Source organism: Colletes latitarsis, chromosome 12 (assembly GCF_051014445.1).
Source record: "Colletes latitarsis isolate SP2378_abdomen chromosome 12, iyColLati1, whole genome shotgun sequence".
NCBI lineage: Eukaryota > Metazoa > Arthropoda > Insecta > Hymenoptera > Colletidae > Colletes > Colletes latitarsis.
In genome coordinates, this window is record NC_135145.1 from 24037200 (window position 1) to 24056674 (window position 19475).

The window sequence follows — 19475 nt, forward strand, 5'->3', positions numbered from 1 at the left end:
GCAGTCGCACCGGGGGTAGAGATGGACCGACTTTTACCTACGGTCCCGGGCTGTTTGTATGCGTTCATCCAAGATCAAGTTTTTCTCGAGTTCCGAACCTCCGGCAGCGAGCCAGCAACGGCGGCGGCAGCGGCCACGGACTCGAATCCAACTTGATTTCCTGGCACGCGGTTCGTCTTGTCGTTTATTCTCTCCCACTCCGTTCGCCTGCATCTCTCTCTCTCTCTTTCTGTGTCTCTCTCCAACGCCATTCTCCCTCGTCCCTTTCGCTTTTGCACCGATCATCCCCGGCTGGATCACGGCGTTGCGCTCCGGATCGAGGGGTGGTCGCTGGAAACACGTGCCCTTCCAAAACGACAAACTCGCGGCGCTGCTAGGTGTAGCGCTGTTAGTGGGACTCATAGGTAAGGCTCCCTATCAGGCTCTGCCTTAGACGACGGGATATTGGGTCGAGGAATGCATATACAATAGACGTGTACACGCTGTTCCGGGAGGGACTAATACCGCTCTGCTGCTAATTTTCAGTGAGAAACGTCCTATCGGAAGAGAACCGACTCTCCGGAGATACACCTTAATGGACGGTTCCGAGGAAAATGACCCTCCAACGTGACCACCTTGCTTTCCTGGACTCGCTTCGGACCAAGGTAAATAACTGATCAGGATAAATAGTGTCTCGATGCTAATATTAATTATCGAGCATACGCGTAGAGCGGAAATAAGGCCCTGACTAATTTGTATTATTTTAGTAGGTCCAGTTACAATTCAGATATTTCCACTCGGGGTATGTATCCTCCCATAACAAACCAATTCACTATAAATGAGGCAATATCTTTTAGAAATATAAAAACGTAACTTTCTATAACGAAAAATCGCTGAGAAAAGGTAATATACTGAATTTCGTTCGCAACGAAGCCATGCAATTTTTTAAATAGATCCATCGACTATAACTAGCGGCGGAGAAAGGCATATTGGCGAAGTTTGCATCGTTCGCTCTCGTCTCGCAGATTCCCCATCGTCTCCTATCGCCGACTCTAATTACCTTAAGATCATTGTTACGCAACGTGATTCCCGTACGGACGAACTATCGTGCCGTAAGACGAGAAGTCTGCGAAAGCAACGCGTGTCCTAACCGCGGATTAATAAATCCATTCCGACGCGTTCCACTCGTGACAAACGAGCCGCGTGTAAATTTCATTGCTCGCCAATCTTCGCTGATTTCGCGTTCGCTCTTCGTAATCATATTTGATCCACGACTTGGAAAAAAACGATCCCAGGGGAGAAGTTTCGGTTCGGAACGTTAAGTGGACCCGGCTATTATTTACGACGATTGAGTTTTCGGCTCTCGGGACGCTCGAAACCATCCAGCATCCGGTGCTCACACGACAGGATATTTTCAAATTAAATTACGGATAATAGGTCCCACGAATTCATATTTGGCTATGAAAATCTGCTAGATGATTGTCGAATTGTTTTGCAAACGACAATGAAAACATTTGTTAAGTTAACAATTACTTTGGCACGCACTTATATTTAAAATTCTTTCAGGTATGTTGGAACGCAGAGTGACAAATCTATCTGTCCAGAGGCTTCTCCGCGCGACTGTGACTTCCGGAATTATGTGTTTTTGTAAGTCTATGCGTTTTCAAATAGCTTAGAATACCTAAGGAAAATTACTCTTATCTAGAATCAGCATTTTGACCACCGTGGGTCGGATAAAAGGCATCGAATGACTTTCGGAACGCGGATCCATTAATTATTCCCGGCAATGATCAATCAAAAACGCGAACTTACTTTGGTAGACGTCGTACTGGGCCTGGTGCCGCCGACACCAATGGCGTACAGCTCCACCTCGTACCACTGGATCCCGGTTTCCCTGTCGAGCGCGGCGGCCGTCGACAGTACACCCGTCTTCGCGTCGACGTCGAACAATCTGTCGACCTGCGGACCGCCGCTACCAGCGGTCACGTTCGTCACGTAATACTCGAGATCGATGTTCGATCTACGGCTGCGCGCGGTCACTCTTAAAATGCTCGTGCCGATCGGTTCGTTCTCGTACACGCTGCCTTCGATCTGACCACGGTGTTCCCAAATCGGTTGATCGTCGCCGTCCTCGCCAGGCACAATCAGGGTCAGATAAGTCTCCGTGGACCGTCGTTCGGCCTGTACGGCCTCGTCGGTGGCTCGTACGTCGACCTGATACTTGGCCACGCGCTCGAGACTGTTCTTGAACGATCGTGGCAGCCTCATGGTCAGGTGGCCGGTGTTGCGGTGTATTCGAAACATGTCCGAGTAGTTGACGCTCGATCTGAGCAGCTCGTAGGTAACCAGACCGTTCGTGCTGGAGTCTAGGTCCCTGGCGAGCAGCTGGCTGACCGTTATCTCTTTCTGAAACTGGTAATTTCCTTTCAGGGGCAACACCACCGCCGACATGCTGACGAAAATTGGCGCGTTGTCGTTGATGTCCTCGACGATCACGATCACCAGCTTCTCAGCGGACAGCCTGGTGCTAGGAGGTTGGGCGCTGTCCGTGGCCACCACCACCAGCTTGTACGTGTCCACTTCTTCACGATCGATCGGCAACAACGTATGGATCACACCCGTCGATGGATTTATACCGAATCTGCGCACCTGATCCTCGGGATCTTGACTAGCTATAGAGTAGGTTACTATTCCGTTCTCGTTCGAGTCGGGATCCTCCGCTGTGATGGTCACTATCGGCGTGTGGACCAGGATCCCCTCTCTGATCTGCCTTGCGATCGCCGTGTTCGGGAACACGGGCGGATTGTCGTTCGCGTCGATCACCTCGACGATCAGCGTCGTCACCGAGCTCAGACGCGGATGACCACCGTCGCTGCAAGTCACGTTCAGCACGTATCTCTCCAGCTCCTCGTAATCCAGCGGTTTCCTCAAGTATAACGTTCCTGTCAAGGGATCGATGTAGAAGGTATCGCGTCGGTTGCCCGCGGATATAGCAAAGGCCAGCTCGCTGTTGGGTCCCAGATCGTTATCCGTGGCTTTGAACCTGACCAGTTCCGTGTTCGTCCGCGTCGTTTCCAGCACGGCGATCCTTGATTTATTGTCCACGAACTGCGGAACGTTATCGTTCTCGTCCAGTACCTCGATGTGAACGCTCGTGCTGGACGACAGACGGGTCTCCAACCCGGCGTCGTGCGCCACCACCGTCAGGACGTACGCGTCGGTAGTCTCGCGGTCCAGCTCCTTCATCAGAGAGATCTGTCCCGTCGCCTCGTCGATGGCGAAACGTCCGCGTTGATTTCCATCCTCCAGCGAGTAAAACACGTCCCCGTTTAACCCCTCGTCGGCGTCGGTGGTGTACACCCTGAGCAACTGGGTCCCCGTCGCGGCGCCCTCGTTCACCTGCACCCTGTACGGCAGCCTCTGGAACTGGGGCACATTGTCGTTCACGTCGGTGATGTAGATAATAACCTTGACTCGATCCCGCAGACGGTTCGCCCCGTTGTCGGTGACGGTCGCCTCCAGGGTGACGTAGCTGTTGCCGGTGTTGGTCACCAGGAGTTCCCTGTCGAACACACGCAGCGACTTGATGAAACCGTTCCTCGGGTCGACGATGAAGTCCTGCTGGCTGGCCGGCAGCGAGAACATCAGATCGGCGTTGCGACCCACGTCTCGATCGGTGGCCAGCAATTTGCCCACGAACGTGTCCGGTGGCTCGTTCTCGCGTAGGTGGAAGATGAAGCTAGAATTTGTGAACTCCGGCGCGTTGTCGTTCTCGTCGATAATGTGTACGACCACCGGAACCACCGAGTTCCTCGACGGGCTGCCCTGGTCGGTCGCCATCACCTCCAGCGCGTAGTAGTCCTGTTCTTCTCGATCGAGGACGTTCTTCACGTACAGTTGTCCGTCAGGAAATATCCCAAACCGACCCTCGGTGTTCCCATCGGTGACGCTGTACAAAACTCTTCCGTTGGCGCCAAGGTCGACGTCGGTGGCCGTCAGGGAAAAGAATCTATCGTTCACCGGCGTCGATTCCGGCAGGGACGTCTCGTAGCTCGTTAGTTTGAATACAGGCGTGTGATCGTTGACGTCCTGGATGGTCACTCTGACCTGGTGTTGCGCCGACAGCGGCTGGTTCCCAGAATCTGTAGCCGTGACTTCCAAGTGCAGCACGGTGCCCGGTGCCGCTCTGATGGGCTTGTCCAAATAGATGATCCCGGAGTTCTCGGCGACCCTGAACTGTCCTCCAGGGTTGTGCGTCAGGGAATAAATTATCCTCGCGTTGGCGCCCGCGTCGCGATCCCTAGCGCGGGCCAGACACACCTCCTGGCCCACGGCCGCGTTCTCCTTGAGATACACCTCGTCGCCTATCTCTCCTTTGGGGAACCTAGGCGGGTTGTCGTTGACGTCCAGCACCGTGATGTTGACGGAGGTCTGGCCGTACGCGAGACCCGCTCTCGCCGACAATTGCAGGCTGTAGTAGGCCACCTGTTCGCGGTCCAGGCAGCCGGAGGTGCTGATGGTCCCGGTGGTCTCGTCTATCTTGAAGCTCCCCTTGGGGTCCCCGTACACCACCGCGTAGGAGACCTTCGAGGCGCCGTACTGGGTCACCTGGACGGTCCCAACGTTGCGTCCGAACACGCTGGGCATCGAGCTGCACTCGCCTCTGTCCTCTGCCACGCGAAACTCGTAGCCATTATAGGTATCGAACTCTAGAGTCTCCAAGTCTTCTTCGCGTATGATCTCTACGAGAGCGTTCCTGCTAGCTGTTCTGTCCCCTGTGTCCTTTGCTGAGATCTTGAGTTCGTAGAGAGTTTTATGAGCGACCCTTAGGGAACCCTGAAGAGCTATCTCTCCGGTACGTTCGTCGACCGCGAATAGCCCTTCTCCACCCGACTCCAAGGTGTATCTTACTTGAGCATTCTCCCTGGCGTCCGCGTCTGTCGCTGTTACCTTCCCCACGGTGGTTCCTGGAGGTGCATCTTCCGGTATGGGCATCAGATACCTCCAGGGATAGAACACCGGCGAGTTATCGTTGACGTCTTCGAGAGTCAGGACTACCGTAGCTGTAGAGGTTTGCGGCGGCGATCCTTGATCCTTGGCGATGACCAGGATCCTGTACTCCGCGGTAGTCTCGCGATCTAGGCCGATCTTCGTGGTCAACTGGCCGGACAGTCCGTCCAAAGCGAACGTTTTCGGATAGTCCCTCGACACGCTGGAGTGGAAACTGTAAGCGATGCTTCCGTTGGTCCCCTGGTCGTTGTCCACCGCGGTTAGCGTAGCCACCAGGCTCTGGGGCGGCGTGTTCTCGGACAGCGTGACTTCCACCACGCTCTGCGAGAACCTGGGCGCCTCGTCGTTCTCGTCCAGTATGGTGACCTTGAGGTGCGTGGACGCGTACTTGGGATTAGGTCCGCCGTCCCTGGCGGACACGTGCAGCTCTATGCTACCCTGCACCTCTCTGTCCAACGTGGCCACCGTGGTGACCAGACCGGTGTCCTGATCGATCGCGAACCAGCCCTGCTCGTTCCCGGAGTCGAAATCGTAATAAATCCTAGCGTTCAGCCCGGAATCCGCGTCCGTGGCTGAGATACTGGCGACGAAGCTGCCGGTAGGCGAGAGCTCCGACAGCACCGCCGAGTATTCGCTCTGCTGGAAGACCGGTTCGTGGTCGTTAACATCGTTCACGTGGATCACGAGATAGGCGGTCGCGGAACGGGGCGGCGTGCCTTTATCGGTGGCGACCACGGTCAGATTGTATTTCGGTATCTCCTCGCGGTCCAGTCTCCCGTTCACGCGAACGATATCGAACCGGGGTGCGTTGTCCAGCCTGAAGTGCCCCAGTTCGTTGCCCGCGCGAATCTCGACGGTGGTCTCGCCGTTCAGACCCTCGTCGTTGTCGATCACCGCCACGGCGGCCACGATCGAGTCCTTAACAGCGTTCTCGTCTACCGTTGCGTATCCTGGCGTGGACGGATAGTAGCTGAACTTTATTTCGGGATCGTGATCGTTCGCGTCCAATAGATTCACCGTTACGTAGGTTCTTCCGTCCTGCCTCGGCGAGCCGTGATCTCGGGCAAAGACCGTTATGACGCAGCTCTTCGGACAACCGCCGCCCGGACGGGCAGCGATCGTGCAGCTCTGCTGAGGGCAATCCAGAGGCTCGACGGTGGTGATCGTGCCGGTCTCTGGATCTATCGTGAACTGTCTCTCCGTGTCAGGTAGATAGTACGTGAGCTTAGAATTGTCCTCCGAGTCCTTGTCGGTGGCGTGGACGGTGAGGACTTTGGTGCCCACCGGGGCGCTCTCGTTCAAAGCCACCACGTAGTCGCTCTGTTGGAATATCGGAGGGTTGTCGTTGACGTCCAGCACGGTGACGTTCACCAAAAGGTACCCTAGTCTAGGCGGTCGTCCTCTGTCTCTGGCGCACACGTTCAACGAGTAGAACTCCACCTGTTCGCGATCCAATTTACCAGTAGTCTCCAAATGCAGATAAGACGTTTCGCCGGTAGGATTGCCAGTCACTTCCAATCGAAACTTTCCGTCCGTGTTCCCGTCGACTATGAAGTAATCGTCAGCGACACCGTTCTCGGGCGTGTCTCTGTCCGTGGCCGCGTCCAGGAGTAGCTTTGTGCCCACCACGGCCGATTCGGAGAAGCTGACCGCGATGCTCGACTCCGGGAACTCGGGGTCGTTGTCGTTTATGTCGGACACGAGGATCCTCACTTCGATGGGGTACGTAGGCTGGCTGGAGAGCACGACCAGATCGAACCTGTCGCTGCTCAACGCTTCTCTGTCCAACACTTTGGCTGTTCTAATTTTTCCGGTCTCCGGGTCTAGTACAAACTCTTGGGGAGGCTCGTTGAACCTGTAGGTGAAGCCTGGCTTGACCGGTATGAGACCGACCAGCGTCCCCTTGGGCTCGCCCTCCCTGACCTCCAGCTGAACCCTCGTGTCCACGGCTCTGCTTTGCATCGCCAGGCCCATCGTGGCGCTGTCCTGCGGTAACATCGGCGACCTTCGCGGCACTAGCCGCATGACCCTTTGAGGTAGGTTGCGCGGATAGTAACCGGCCGCGTGTTCCTCGTCGCCGCTAGCCTGGCCGCCATTTTGGTCCACCGACAAGAGTCCCAGGACCAGGGCTAGGACCATCGATCTCCTTATGATCATCTCTTCTGTCCCTTCGACGGGCCCCCTTCCTTAGCCAAATTCCTCCCGGCGTTCGACGACATAAAAATACCGCGGACACGTATCCCTGACTACCTCTCGTTCTTCTTCCTCATCGTCGCTGGCAGAGACATGGTGCACGGGACGGATCTCTATCGACGGTGACGGCGGACGGATTCCATATTGCCCTCTGGGACCCGGCGATCGCCAGTTCGCGATCGTAGGCGTTTTCTTTTCTTATTTTCTCGCCCCTTGGCGGCGGAAAGTCAAGCGACCTGCTGAGAGTCTTGGAGAGCCGAGGGGGCACTGACCCGCGCGGAGCCGCGCCTCGCGAAACGCGTCCGCAGCAGATGCTGCTCGCCTCCGAACCCGGCGAACTTTTACGGGCGAAATTCCGACCGTTTCCACGCACACAACCACCACCTCTTTGTCACTCCTCCTCCGGTTATCCCCCGTGTCACTGACAGCGCGATGGACACTGACGTAAACGCACTTCTCGGTACTCGGGCGCCGAGTCCCTCAAGAATCCGGGCACACAAAACGACACGAGGTGTCGCGCGCACAAATAACTCGCGAGCCACTACTGTTTTCAGTCCGGTATGGGGCCCCGGTTGCGAGCGTTGCGCGAATTCGGACCCATCGAGGGCACGGAGAGATCGTCGGATCGTGCGAAATCGCGACTCGTAGTTCACCACGAAGGAATCTCACTCGCGCACGAAGGTGGTTCTCGCGCCGTGCCCCCACGTACGTAGACGTTCGTTTCACCGGGGGTAAAAAAATAAAGGAACGTACGAGGAGGATAGCGCGAATACGCGAGCCAAACCGATAGAGAAAGAAAGGCACACACAGATAGATGTAATGAGAGAGAGAGAGAGAGAGAGCGAGATGCGAAAAAAACGAGCGAAAAGAAGGAGTTAACGTGGGCCGTGAGCGCGACGACGTAAGGCCCCGAGAAACGTACGACGAAGAATATCACCTTCTCGAGGACTGACCTGACTCGACTGAACCGAGACGGTCCCAGAACCTTGCCGCTGCCGGGAGAAGCATTCTTCAGGCTGGACGACGTCCGTCCCTCTCCGATCCATCGGGCCCGGCGTATGCTTCCGTTTCTCTCGCTCTTCCCTCATTCCTCTGGCCCCCCTCCGCCATCTTGCCGCCTCCTCGACCCCCGCTCGCGAGCCTTCCATCGATATCGCTTTTTCTCTTTCTTCGAAAAGAAACCTTTGCTGTTTCCTCGTTCCTCCTACTTGGAAGCCTCTCTCCCCGTCGACTCTCGTCTCTCTCGCTCTCGCGTCGCTACCCTTTATCGCGATATCTCTCCTCTTGTTCCGACTCGACGTGCCTTTGATCTCTCCTCTCTTTCGCGCGTCGATGCTTTTCTCTTTCTACTTTTTTCTAGTCCCCCCGTCCTTCTCGGTTTCGCTTTTTCGGTCTCCGTCCGGCGAAGCATTCGCGGGCCCTCACCGTCCTCGTCTCTCTCTCGAGGGCCCTGCAATTCTCTCTGCCTCCTCGTCTTTCTCTTTCTATCTCAGTGTCTCGCTCTAGCACGCGCGTTTCTCCTTCTCTACCTCGGGCCACGCTGCTCCGACCGGGCCCCGACTCCCCTCCCGTGAGTCCCACCGGCCCCCCTCCACCTCCCCTCGGTTCGCGGGTCCTGCACAGCGCTTTCGTTCGCCCGTCCCCCGTCCCCCCGCGGCCGTTATCCTCCCACCTTCGGACTCTATCCTCGCACATCCCGGCGCGTCGTCTCGCGCTGAGATATTCTCCCTTTTGCCCTCGAGGAACGAGCAATGCGGAGGCTCAGGTATGCAAGATGGCCGCCGCCGCCGCCGTGGAGCGCTCTCGCGACGACGAGGACCGCTCACGGGCGAACGCGCGCGAGAAAGAGGGACCGTTCGGGCCCTGAAACGGAAAAGGAGAGGAGGAGAGGAACGGAGACGGGCTGCGTTTAGAACGACGCGGACAAGGACGAAACTACTGAGATGAATAATGCGTGGAGGGGGGAGGGGAAGTATCGAGGCGGGACGTGGGGGGAGGGGGCAGAACGACAGGGGTGTGGGGCGAAAAAGAGAGGAGCCAGAGGCGGAGGAAAGAAGAGAGGCCCAGAAGACCACGATACACCGTAGATATATATCCGCGTATAGGACTTATAGCCACTTTTATAACTAATCCGTTACCACGATCGAACGTTTTCAACTTTCCGTCGTCCCCCCTTTCCTCGTCCGTTTTTCGCTCGCGGCCGTGCGCTACACGCGCGACTAGATTCACTCCGGTGTTTTCCTTTAATCTAGTTTACTGGGTACCCGGCGCTGCGTGGGTACCGGCGATATATCAGGCCCCGCTGGTAAGTGCAGGGTGCTAGAAAAGTTCCACCACGCAGTAAGCTTATCTACGAACAAGTCGTCGATACTTCGATAGCGGCTCTTCCGAGCCACGCGTTTCGTAGACGAGGAATCGAGGAGTTTTCTGGGTGTACACGGTGTCCCGGAAGGTAGGGCCCAAAGTTACACCACGTGCTGGTAAAAAAAAGTTCATGGTACCTAGCCTCTACCTCTAGCGAGGAAACAAGCTTCGCGTTTATTATTAGAACAATGTTTTTAATTTGATCATTCTGACCTATATTTATGTTTTAGGTGAACTCTCAGGTAGCAGCTTTAAGGTAAAACTGACCACTGCATTTATAATTAAAAAATGAAATGTAAATTGTACATTATTATTAAATGAATGTTTCGTTGCAGGGGTTACTTTCAAAAGATACCTGTGCGGTGCACAATTGAAATTATACTAATAAGTCCAGACGCGACATACCTTCACAGGAATAGACGCGAGAAGAATGCGACACAAGAAATGACAATTACTTATGCAATGACCTAATGCGTGGCGATTCAAACGACGCGTCCGGAATTCTCCTTTCCTTTTTCGCCCTTCCTGTTTCACGGAAACCAAGGTGATCGAACGACGTTGTATCGATCGGACAAGGACGCACAAATACCTGGGCAGTTGGTCTCGAATGTTTTAAGAAGTCGTTATCTAGCGGGGAATGCATCGCCAAGGGAAGTGCCTCTGCACTCGGGATGGAATGCCGAAGGAAATTAGAAGGTGCGCTTTTACACCGTCACCGTGCACGAAAGTGAAACTTTCGTCTTATTTGGCCACTTGGAATCATCCCCTAAATGCTCTCTGCCTATAATTTTATGAATATTCTACTTAAATTTTAATCCACGCTTTATTCTGTCCATTTGTCCAAGTCTTCAGTTCGTAAAATAATGTCGTTTATCGTTGGAATTGTCGGTGTACGCGTTCGACAGCGTCGCTTCCTGGTTGGCGAGGGTTAATTCGAAGTATTTGTCGCGAGGGAGGGTGCGGCAGGATGCGCCGCTAGTACGCGCGTGATTAATATCCGACGTTCAGCGGTACAGGAACGCGCGAGCATGTGCCATTTGTTGGTCCACGATATTAGAAAGGTTACGGATCCGAAAGACGACGGAGAGCCTGACATTTATCCGAACGGTACGAGCCCGGAATACAATTTATATTTTAGGGCGTAATGTTATCGTAAAGAACGAAAAAGCCATCGATGTACAAACGCGAAAGTTGCGTCGTGTTCCTCGGACGTATGACCGCGGAAAACAAGTAGTAATAACCGTGAAAAGTCAGCCAATTGCACTCCCAGTAGTAGCGGTACGCCAAGTACCGGTACATTTCGGTCGTACTCTCGGAACTATTATACGAGTAATATTTATAGGTTTCGATATAAGTGAAAATATCGTATTATTTTAAGCAAGTCTGTATACTTAATCGTAACGTTCGCTTAATCTAAAAAGCTTTACTTTAACTTTTAAAAAATATTTAACTATTGATTTGTCCCGCAGTGTGCATAGTGAATTAAATAGAGAATAGAATGATCGCAAGTTTGTTTCACCGCCGAAACAGGTGTGCAACGTCGCGAGATTCTTATCGGAATAGTATCGTAACAATTATCGTTCTCGGAACGCGCCATTACGCCGACAGGTATTACGCTTCCCCCGCGTTCGATTCGCGAACGGCGATCGTACAGCGACGAATTACCCGATCAACGTAACGCGTGTCCGAGAGGCGAGCTTCATAAATCTTATCTGGCTCGGTATCGCGATTCGTCGAGCGCGGGGGGAGGAACGATTCGACCGGAAATCTGATCGTTTTCCGCGTAGGTAAGCGTAACGATCGCTAACTCGGGCCTTTATCCAACGTTGCATCTTTCCCGTGAGCGAGGAGGGATCTTTAGCGAGCTTTATAACGACTTATTTCGCGGGCCCCGCCCGCGATCGTTCCTCACGCGAAACGGCCCCTCACGCGCCCACTTCTCTAACATTATTTCGCGCTGCTACCATATACGGGCCAGCATCGGCCGCGAAACAGTAAAATTCTATCAGTTTGCAGGGCGCTACGTGGGCGTTACACGCAACAGTTTCATTGTTTCACCGAACAATAACTGTAACACGTTCGGGCTGCTTTATCTTCGGGTGTCGCGCGTACACGAGAGACGTATCGATCGCCCGCCGCTTCCGAATCGCATTCGAAATAAAAATACCGTGCAACCGTTTCGAACAATCGTTTAATCACTTTGCATCGCGATAAAACGTACGCGGCGATATTTAACATACAATTATTTATCTAGCCGTTCCGTAAAGAGAAAAATACACACTTCTCGGTAAAATATACAGTTTATTAAATACACCTAGGTAATAAAAAATTATAAAATTAAACAAGTAACTATTTCTTGGGTGCTCCGTACGCATCCGGCATTCTCTCTATATTATATCTGTGCTGAGAGACGAACATTATAGGCACACCAGGGATTTTTCGTATCCTCCTCTTCAGGTCCTTGTCGTTCGTTGCCACGATATAACATTTATGCTGAAATATTATAATATTAATTCCACTAACTCTTGCAGAGTTAATTTCATTTTTTAAAACGATAATCGTACTTACTTGAGTCACCCTGTTAACGATACAGTCGTCCGCGTACGTGCCTTTGTGCAAGCAATTTAATCTTTCAAACCTGGGATCCCTTACAATCTTTAATGCTATTTTATATTTCTGTCCAAGTTTCTCCAATTCACCCATAACACAATCCGTTATATACGGTATGCACTTTGCATAAAGACATTCCATCATATTTTCTATAATATCTAATTTATTCTTTATTGAAAAATTTATAAAGTTTGTATCTATTAAAATGTGGTAAGGAGGACCCAATTGGGTATTATATTGAAAGAATAATGCGGAGGACTGTTGAGGCCTGTAAAGAAATATATCACAGTATATTTTAATATTCGCAATAAAATATTAGGGGATTCTCAATACCTACACTTCTGTTACTTTGAGTTGCGTGGGATCTTCCTTCTTAGCTTTCCTTGGTGGTGCACGTTTTTCAGGCTTTCTAAACAACAGAAACAAATGGATAATTATCATTTAGTTTGTCAAGGCCTTTCATCCGTCACCATATTCAGTACTTGTTACTTACATTCTTGAGTCGCTTAAACTTATCATCTTCTTCATTTGCGCAAATTTTTGCATCACGAACTTTCGTGTCTTTTTAGTTTTTCCCTGTATAATGCACATAAAAAAGAACTATTTTAAACTTTGTTAGAATCATCATAAACAACAGCTGACCTTTAAAAACATAACCTAAAAATTTTATCGCTGGACAGAGTACAATATAGGATAATTTAAAATATTTACCATTATCGTTTAGTGGTCAGTATCTCGTTCCCTTTAAAAACGAAAGTGCAGTAACGCTTTATACGAAGATTAATCTGTCAAATTAAAGTACTACAAAGCACATGGGAACCTCGTCCAGATTGTCACTATACACTATTTCATTTTGCACCAGTACCAACTTGCAGTATTTAAGTTATGCTTATAAAATACAAATAAAATAAACACAAGTTTAAAGAAAATTAATTGATATTGCTTTTTTCCTAATGAAATTACGATTTCAAAAGATTACGCGTTGTGTTTCTTTATTCAAAGATCGTTTTCAGTGCGCGATTTTTCTTATTGGTCGAGCTACACGCATATATAGTAGGCCGCCATCTTCTCGTGGCTCGTCGAATGGAGGAAAATTTTTGTGCTTCGTGAAACATTAATTTCTATGTTTAGTAAAAGAAGAAAAATATGTTAACGGATCACATGGTCATTAACTCGTTATCGTTATCGTTATTATTAGATGTGGCGATCTATTGATGTAAGAAACAAGTGATATATAATAGGAAAAAAGAAAGACAAAAAAGAGGGGTTGGGGAGGATACGCGTTTCGCCCTGGGCCTGGCTAAATAGTTCGTTCAGTTCGATCTTAACGGGGTAAAGGAACGTTAAAACGTTCGATGGTCAGCTGAGAAATAAATATTTATACGAATAAGTTGTTGGTCAAATATTTATAAAAAGTGGTACAGATGAACGTATCCCTCTATTGACGATTGTGAGAAGTGTCGCCAGTCAGCACACTAGTTTAAGAATCGATCAAACGCGATTCGATTAAGTGCGTAGTCTATTGCTTCCTAACCTGTAAAAGCTTGGCGATGATAGATACGTTTCACTTGTGATTGAATATTGTTGAACTGTAAAAAATGTCAAGAAAACCGCATAAGTCCGCGTGGGGCGGTCGTGGTGGAAGATCCGGCAACCAGGACGACAAACACTATTTCGGTATATCTTTTTACGCCATTGCATTATGCATTTATTGTGGCTGCGTTTTCGTTGACGATGCACGTTAACACGTTCATTGTTCCATGATCCACGTGCAATCCATGATGAACGTACTAATATTATTGCAACATTGTTTCGGTAATTATACTTCGTAGCTTACACAATTTTCTGCTTTACACAGGTCATGATATTCGTGTACAAAGGAACAATGACGGCTCGTATCATGGAAGTAGGCCCAAAGTAACGTTCAAAGCGCAAGAAAACATGATGGCAAGAGCTGCTAGAAATATACGGAAAAATCTAGTATTGTGTTTGGATGATGATGTTCAAATGGCAACAAGTTCTAATAACAACAGTAGCGATTTCACCATCAGAGAAAGAAAATGGGGTGTTCGTGGAAGAGTCAGTCCTTTGCCTTCGAGACCGTATAGGGGAGGAAAAATGCCTTTTAGAATGAAACAGCTTCTTGCTTTTGAACCTACTTGTTATAAGATTACTGTAAGGGCAGAATTTGATTTTGATGATTAGTCGGGTTCGCTGCAAGCTGTACAATTTTTTTCTTTCCTATTTGCAGATACCGTATGGACACAAATATGATAAAGATTATATATTAAATAACCTTCTTAGTTATATTGCACCAGAAACGTTTGTTCCAATATTAGTAAGGATAAACACTTTCAATATTTTCTGTAATTAAAAAATTACTGTAACTTTTTACATTGTGTCAAAATTTGTCAACAGTATAAGGTAGTTGGAAACGAAGCTAGTTTTTACATAGACGATATGAAAGTAGCAATTGCTCTGATCAATTGTAATAACAAAATCACAATCACGGATGGATTTAAACTACAATTGAGGGTTTCGCAAGAAGGATTTCCGTACTGCGAAATAGATAGCAAATTAAAAGAAAGACTGAAACAAGCCATGGCGAAAAGATACGTAAATGAGACAAACGCATTGGACTTGTCGAAATTTCATCAAGACCCGCGTAAATAAATTTTAAAGTTTACGATGTGGTTGCTTTGCTACCTTAGAAGTACTAATCAAATGTAATTTTCCATTGAAGATCTCGTTGCCGACTATTTCTTTCCGTTATGCCGACCTATAATGTTAAAAACAGTATTGGACATTGTATCTGAATGCATACCTAATTTGGAAGCACTAAATTTGGATGCAAACAGATTGCAGGTACTCGAAAAATTAAATGTCCTGGGTAAAAAGTTTTCAAAATTAAAGATACTGTACATTGGAGACAACAGGGTAACTAATTCAAAATTAAATAATTCCTTTGTTTTACCCTGATACAAGATGTTTTCTTTAATACGAGTATCTAGAATATCTTATCTTTGCTTTTGTTTAATATTCTAAACACGTTAAAGGAAACGCCTTGTATAGGCGGTATACGTTTTATTGCGTCGATTGTATCTTTCAGATAAAAGAAATTAATCAATTAGACACCTTCAAAGATTTAAAGCTGGAGGAGCTGAAACTGGCAGGAAATCCCGTTTGCACCAAGTATAAAACTCGACAAAATGACTATATTAGGTAATGTATTGTTTCAATATTATCTTTCTTCTCTCGATAGAAGAATTCTCCAGGTGGATAAAGTTTCCTGAAGCTGCCATTACGCCGATAACGTATGCAGCGTTCAGATAATATATTAAGTTTCTGAACAGAATATGGGCAGCTTAACAGTATTTCGTCGTATTTGAAATAATTTATTTTTCATTTGACATTAATATACTTAAAATTTAATAAGGAAATTAATCGTTACAAAATTAGAGAATAATTTTCCCTGGAAGTTTATTAATGGTCTATGTATTTCCTTTGTTGTTATATTCTTCAATAATAAGGCAAATATTTCTGTTATTACAACTAACTTGGAGCTTCCGGGCTTCTGGCTTTTCTTTCCCGACCATAGCGACGTGCGGAAACGGTTTCCCAAACTCTTACGGCTGGTGAGTAATCATTGCACTTTGTCGTCAATTAATATTCAACCTAATCGGATGTGTCTGCCTTGTATGCTTCAAAAGGATGATATGGAACTTCCAAAACCAATCTTGTTTGACGTAGCGGACGACGGAAATAAAATGCCATCCCCTCAAAGGATGTTCGTCGCAAACGCGAAAGCGCTGGAAGTTGCTAATCAATTTCTGCAACAATATTTTCTCATATTTGATAGTGAGAATCGTCAACCATTGTTAGATGCGTATAACGAACACGCATGTTTTAGCATGACTATATCTTATTCCCAAAATATGAATAAGTAAGTTTTTACTAAAAGCAGTCAGTATGCACGCGTTAATGCGCAACGTATTTCATTAATAAATTAATCGTCGTAGATTATACGGATACCTTATGGAGAATAGAAACTTATTCAGAATAATTGACACAAACAAAAGGCACAAGCTATTGAAACAAGGACGATTACCCGTAGTTTCGTTCATTTCCGAAATGCCACAAACGACTCACTATTTGAACACATTTACTATGGACATCGGCCTGGTGACAGTAAGATCTTACTTCTTCACGAGTTAAAGGATCGATTACAAACTTTTCGATAGTTAATGCAACCATGTTATCCCAATGCTTCTAGGACGGAATGATGTTGATCACAGTCACGGGTCTGTTCAAAGAACTTGATAAAAAAGAACAACCCGTTCGTTTCTTCAATCGAACGTTTATAATAGGGCCCGAAGGAGGTGGTTACTGTATTCGAAACGAACAGTTACATATCAACACACCAACGGATTCTCAGCTGAAGCATTTGAATACCCAGCTGGAGACACAAGTGTTGGCACCGACTCCATTACCTTCGAGCAGCAACATAGGGAAACCAGCCGTGCCACCTCAGTTGCCCGAGGAGGTGAAGCAACAAATGGCTCTGACGCTTAGTCAACAAACGAATATGAATCTCGAATGGAGCCTGAAATGTTTAGAGGAAGTGCAATGGAATTACGACAACGCGCTCGCGGCATTTCAAGAGTTCTTCAAGCGGGGACAGATACCACGGGAAGCATTTAACAAGTAAAAAGTACAATGTAGAAAAAAGTAAGATTTAAAAAGAAGTTCTAATTCTACTCATTGTTCTTTTTCTGCTGCATGCTCTACGATACATGGTGCTTCTGCATCACGATCTGAACGAAGACGCAGAGGAATTGGGTGTCGGCGATTTTTTCTTCTTGTTCGGCGAAATTGAGTCGAATTAGTGTCAGTAAATTATATCTTGTATGTTTACTTTGATATTTTCCATCTGTTTTCATCACCCAAAGTCGTTGTTTGTCGCTGCAACGCGTGTCTGCCACGAACAAGAAGAAGTTCGTTATAAGTTAAGAAACAAAGAAGGAAAATATAATTTTCTTTCATATGGGATTTTGATTTTCATTAGTTCTATGAACCAACGAGCTTCTTTTTGTTATGATTAAACGAAATGACACAATGTTTACGATACATTCCAACTAATACACCGTGTCTTCGATGAATAATCGAAGATTGTACTCGTAACGAAAATAGTCGTTGCAGCATTCGTTGCGCGTAGTACAAAAACGCGAAACTGTTCTTCGTTCAGATTATGATACGAACTCAAACGAGGTTAGAATTTAACGATCAGTTTTAAATTTAAAAAAAAGAAAAAAAATGGGGCGAATAGTCTTTATCCCTTTGTTTTTATTTTTGTGTATTAGACAAATACGGGCTTAAATTTATTTGTTCTAATCTTTAATATACGATTGTTTATAAGTGTACCTTTAGATACTTCCTAATTATCAAAGTATGCGAATCGAACATCGGAAATCCAATACTTAGGATATAAGTAATACTTAGACCCTGTTATTGCCAACTCAAATATCCCTATACATACATAATGATGTTTATTCTTCTTCTTTTTTTTAAGTTTTCATTACAAGGATTGTATATTCATGTTTGTCGAAGCATAAAGAGACTTGTTAGATTATTGTCAGTGTTATTGGTTTAGTATTTTTAGTATTTGATTCCTGGCACTCGAACGGTTATAATCGGATCCCAATAGAACCCATTCGACGATTAACACTGAATAATTGTTGAAAATAGTATGATTGTGCCCGCGTTTGATGAATGTAAATTCCGATTGTGATATAAGCATCATTATGTACTCGATAGACTAGTTTACATTAAATCCGACAAGGTTATATGATGATAAGAAAGATTATATGATCGTGAAAGGTCATATTTTCCTGAGATAATTCTTTTAATGTTTCAATGGGTACGTGAAATATCTATTGTAAGATTCTTTTTCAGTAATTACGATCGATATAAAAATGGGTACAGAAAAGTAAATAAATTTCGAGTATGTTCAACGAAATACCCGTTGGAACATTACATTAGCTTCTCACATTAAACATTTATCGCGAATCGTACACACGAATGTACTTTGTTATCATTCGTCGTCGTTGTGCATTGTTTTCTCTAACTGTGCTACACTTCGTAAGTCTAAAAAGACAAGCGTACAACGTGTGACTATAAATTATTTATCGGCGTCCGTGAGTAGTAACGCGTATGCAACGAAACGGATCATCACTGGCCACGCATATCCAGAAGAAACGCAGTTAGCATTTGATCATGCAAAGCAGTTAATGCTGAAAATGATCGGGGCTAACTTTGTCGCAGAAGTTTGTTATGACGCGAAGATCAATAGACAACGAAAAACAGAGAGAAAGAGAAACAGAGAACAGTCCCGATGAATATTAATTCATATTGGGACTTTCGTTAAAAACAAAATGGATGTGCACTGGAGACAAAACTACGCAAGTTTGTGATCTCTTTCCTCGTCGTAGCTTGTCGCAACCACGACTACTTACGCTACGACGAACAAGATACATCTAAAAACCTACCAGGCGTCAATACGAAGATAATACCCAACGTTAGTATCGCACAAAATGAAATCTGACTTGAGCTTCTTCGTGCATCATGTGCTCCCTGAAATCCACGAACCGATTTGTCGCGGCGCTTGTGTCAGTCAGGCAAAAGCAATGGCCGCGGCGTCCAGGCGTGTGTTTCCTGCGAAGGCATATGATAATGACAGACGTAGCTAACGTAAAGTGTATGGAAAACAAGACTGTAAAATGTGGAACGAAATCCACGCGATTTTATTCAAGAATCTTTTCGTGATCCGTAAGATCATCGTTTCGGTTGGGTGAAACGAGATCGAGATTGGAACGTTCGAGCCGGGAGAATAGTTTATGTTCACACTCTGTACAGATTTTATAGAAGACCGACGAAAGAGGTATTTTTTCAGCAGTACTGTCAAATTTTCTTTTTTAGGGAACGCTCGTCGAGTCGCATGTCTTGCGTACTGTTTATTTTTTGTTGATACACCGTATAAACACCGTCATTTTACTGTTACTTAATCATTGACGATTCTACCGATGTACTGCAAAATGGCCGATCGTGAACGTTTTGTACATTTTCATATTCGTTCGGAAAAAATTTAACTCGCGGCATGTCAATGTATGCGATTTTGAGATGTATTTTTGCAATTTCTGCGTTATTTTTTTTCAGTTGAAATGTTTGAATACGATAGAGATATGTAAATACACAATACGCGATTAACAAGAATAAATATTTGTATACGTAAGTTTGAGATTTTCGTAGGGATCATTGAATGA

The 19475-nt window shown here is 47.0% G+C and overlaps 3 protein-coding genes across 5 annotated transcripts in view; 1 reads left to right on the plus strand and 2 right to left on the minus strand.

Annotated features, from left to right (window-relative positions):
- Positions 1–7146, minus strand: part of Ft (cadherin-related tumor suppressor fat) — a 68665-nt gene extending 61519 nt beyond the window's left edge. Inside the window, exon 1 of the mRNA XM_076779367.1 lies at positions 1792–7146. Within this exon, the coding sequence (XP_076635482.1) occupies positions 1792–7146 (5355 nt within the window). The remainder of the gene's footprint in view (positions 1–1791) is intronic.
- A 4721-nt stretch (positions 7147–11867) lies between these two features.
- Positions 11868–13093, minus strand: Bka (FCF1 rRNA-processing protein Bka). The gene is made up of 5 exons (XM_076780243.1): positions 12868–13093; positions 12650–12732; positions 12494–12565; positions 12115–12424; positions 11868–12039 (listed from the first exon to the last, which is right to left on the minus strand). The coding sequence occupies exons 1-5, from the start codon at positions 12868–12870 to the stop codon at positions 11896–11898; spliced, it is 612 nt and encodes a 203-aa protein (XP_076636358.1). The 5' UTR covers positions 12871–13093; the 3' UTR covers positions 11868–11895.
- Positions 13094–13239: 146 nt separating this feature from the next.
- LOC143349183 (nuclear RNA export factor 1) lies at positions 13240–19444 on the plus strand. 3 transcript variants are annotated; one of them, XM_076780236.1, is made up of 11 exons: positions 13240–13833; positions 14015–14331; positions 14408–14494; positions 14575–14821; positions 14900–15093; positions 15266–15378; positions 15755–15791; positions 15867–16099; positions 16176–16344; positions 16430–16884; positions 19132–19444. In XM_076780236.1, exons 1-10 carry the CDS (start codon positions 13755–13757, stop codon positions 16862–16864), a joined length of 1911 nt encoding a protein of 636 aa, XP_076636351.1. In that variant the 5' UTR covers positions 13240–13754; the 3' UTR covers positions 16865–16884; positions 19132–19444. The 3 variants fall into 3 exon arrangements, with proteins under 3 accessions (XP_076636351.1, XP_076636350.1, XP_076636352.1); XM_076780235.1 differs by lacking the exon at positions 19132–19444 and having other exon boundaries at positions 16430–18920; XM_076780237.1 differs by lacking the exon at positions 19132–19444 and having other exon boundaries at positions 14900–15021; positions 16430–18920.
- Positions 19445–19475: the final 31 nt, after the last annotated feature.

What these genes read in the sequence shown, in the direction of transcription:
- Bka (XM_076780243.1), bottom strand. An exon ending in AGTTTAAGCGACTCAAGAAT is followed by an intron (nt 12,566 to 12,649) that starts GTAAGTAACAAG and finishes TCTGTTGTTTAG; the next exon opens with AAAGCCTGAAAAACGTGCAC. An exon ending in TCGTTAACAGGGTGACTCAA is followed by an intron (nt 12,040 to 12,114) that starts GTAAGTACGATT and finishes ATAATATTTCAG; the next exon opens with CATAAATGTTATATCGTGGC.
- LOC143349183 (XM_076780236.1), top strand. Translation starts at nt 13,755, where the DNA reads ATGTCAAGAAAACCGCATAAGTCCGCGTGGGGCGGTCGTGGTGGAAGA. An exon ending in CTACTTGTTATAAGATTACT is followed by an intron (nt 14,332 to 14,407) that starts GTAAGGGCAGAA and finishes TCCTATTTGCAG; the next exon opens with ATACCGTATGGACACAAATA. An exon ending in AAACGTTTGTTCCAATATTA is followed by an intron (nt 14,495 to 14,574) that starts GTAAGGATAAAC and finishes ATTTGTCAACAG; the next exon opens with TATAAGGTAGTTGGAAACGA.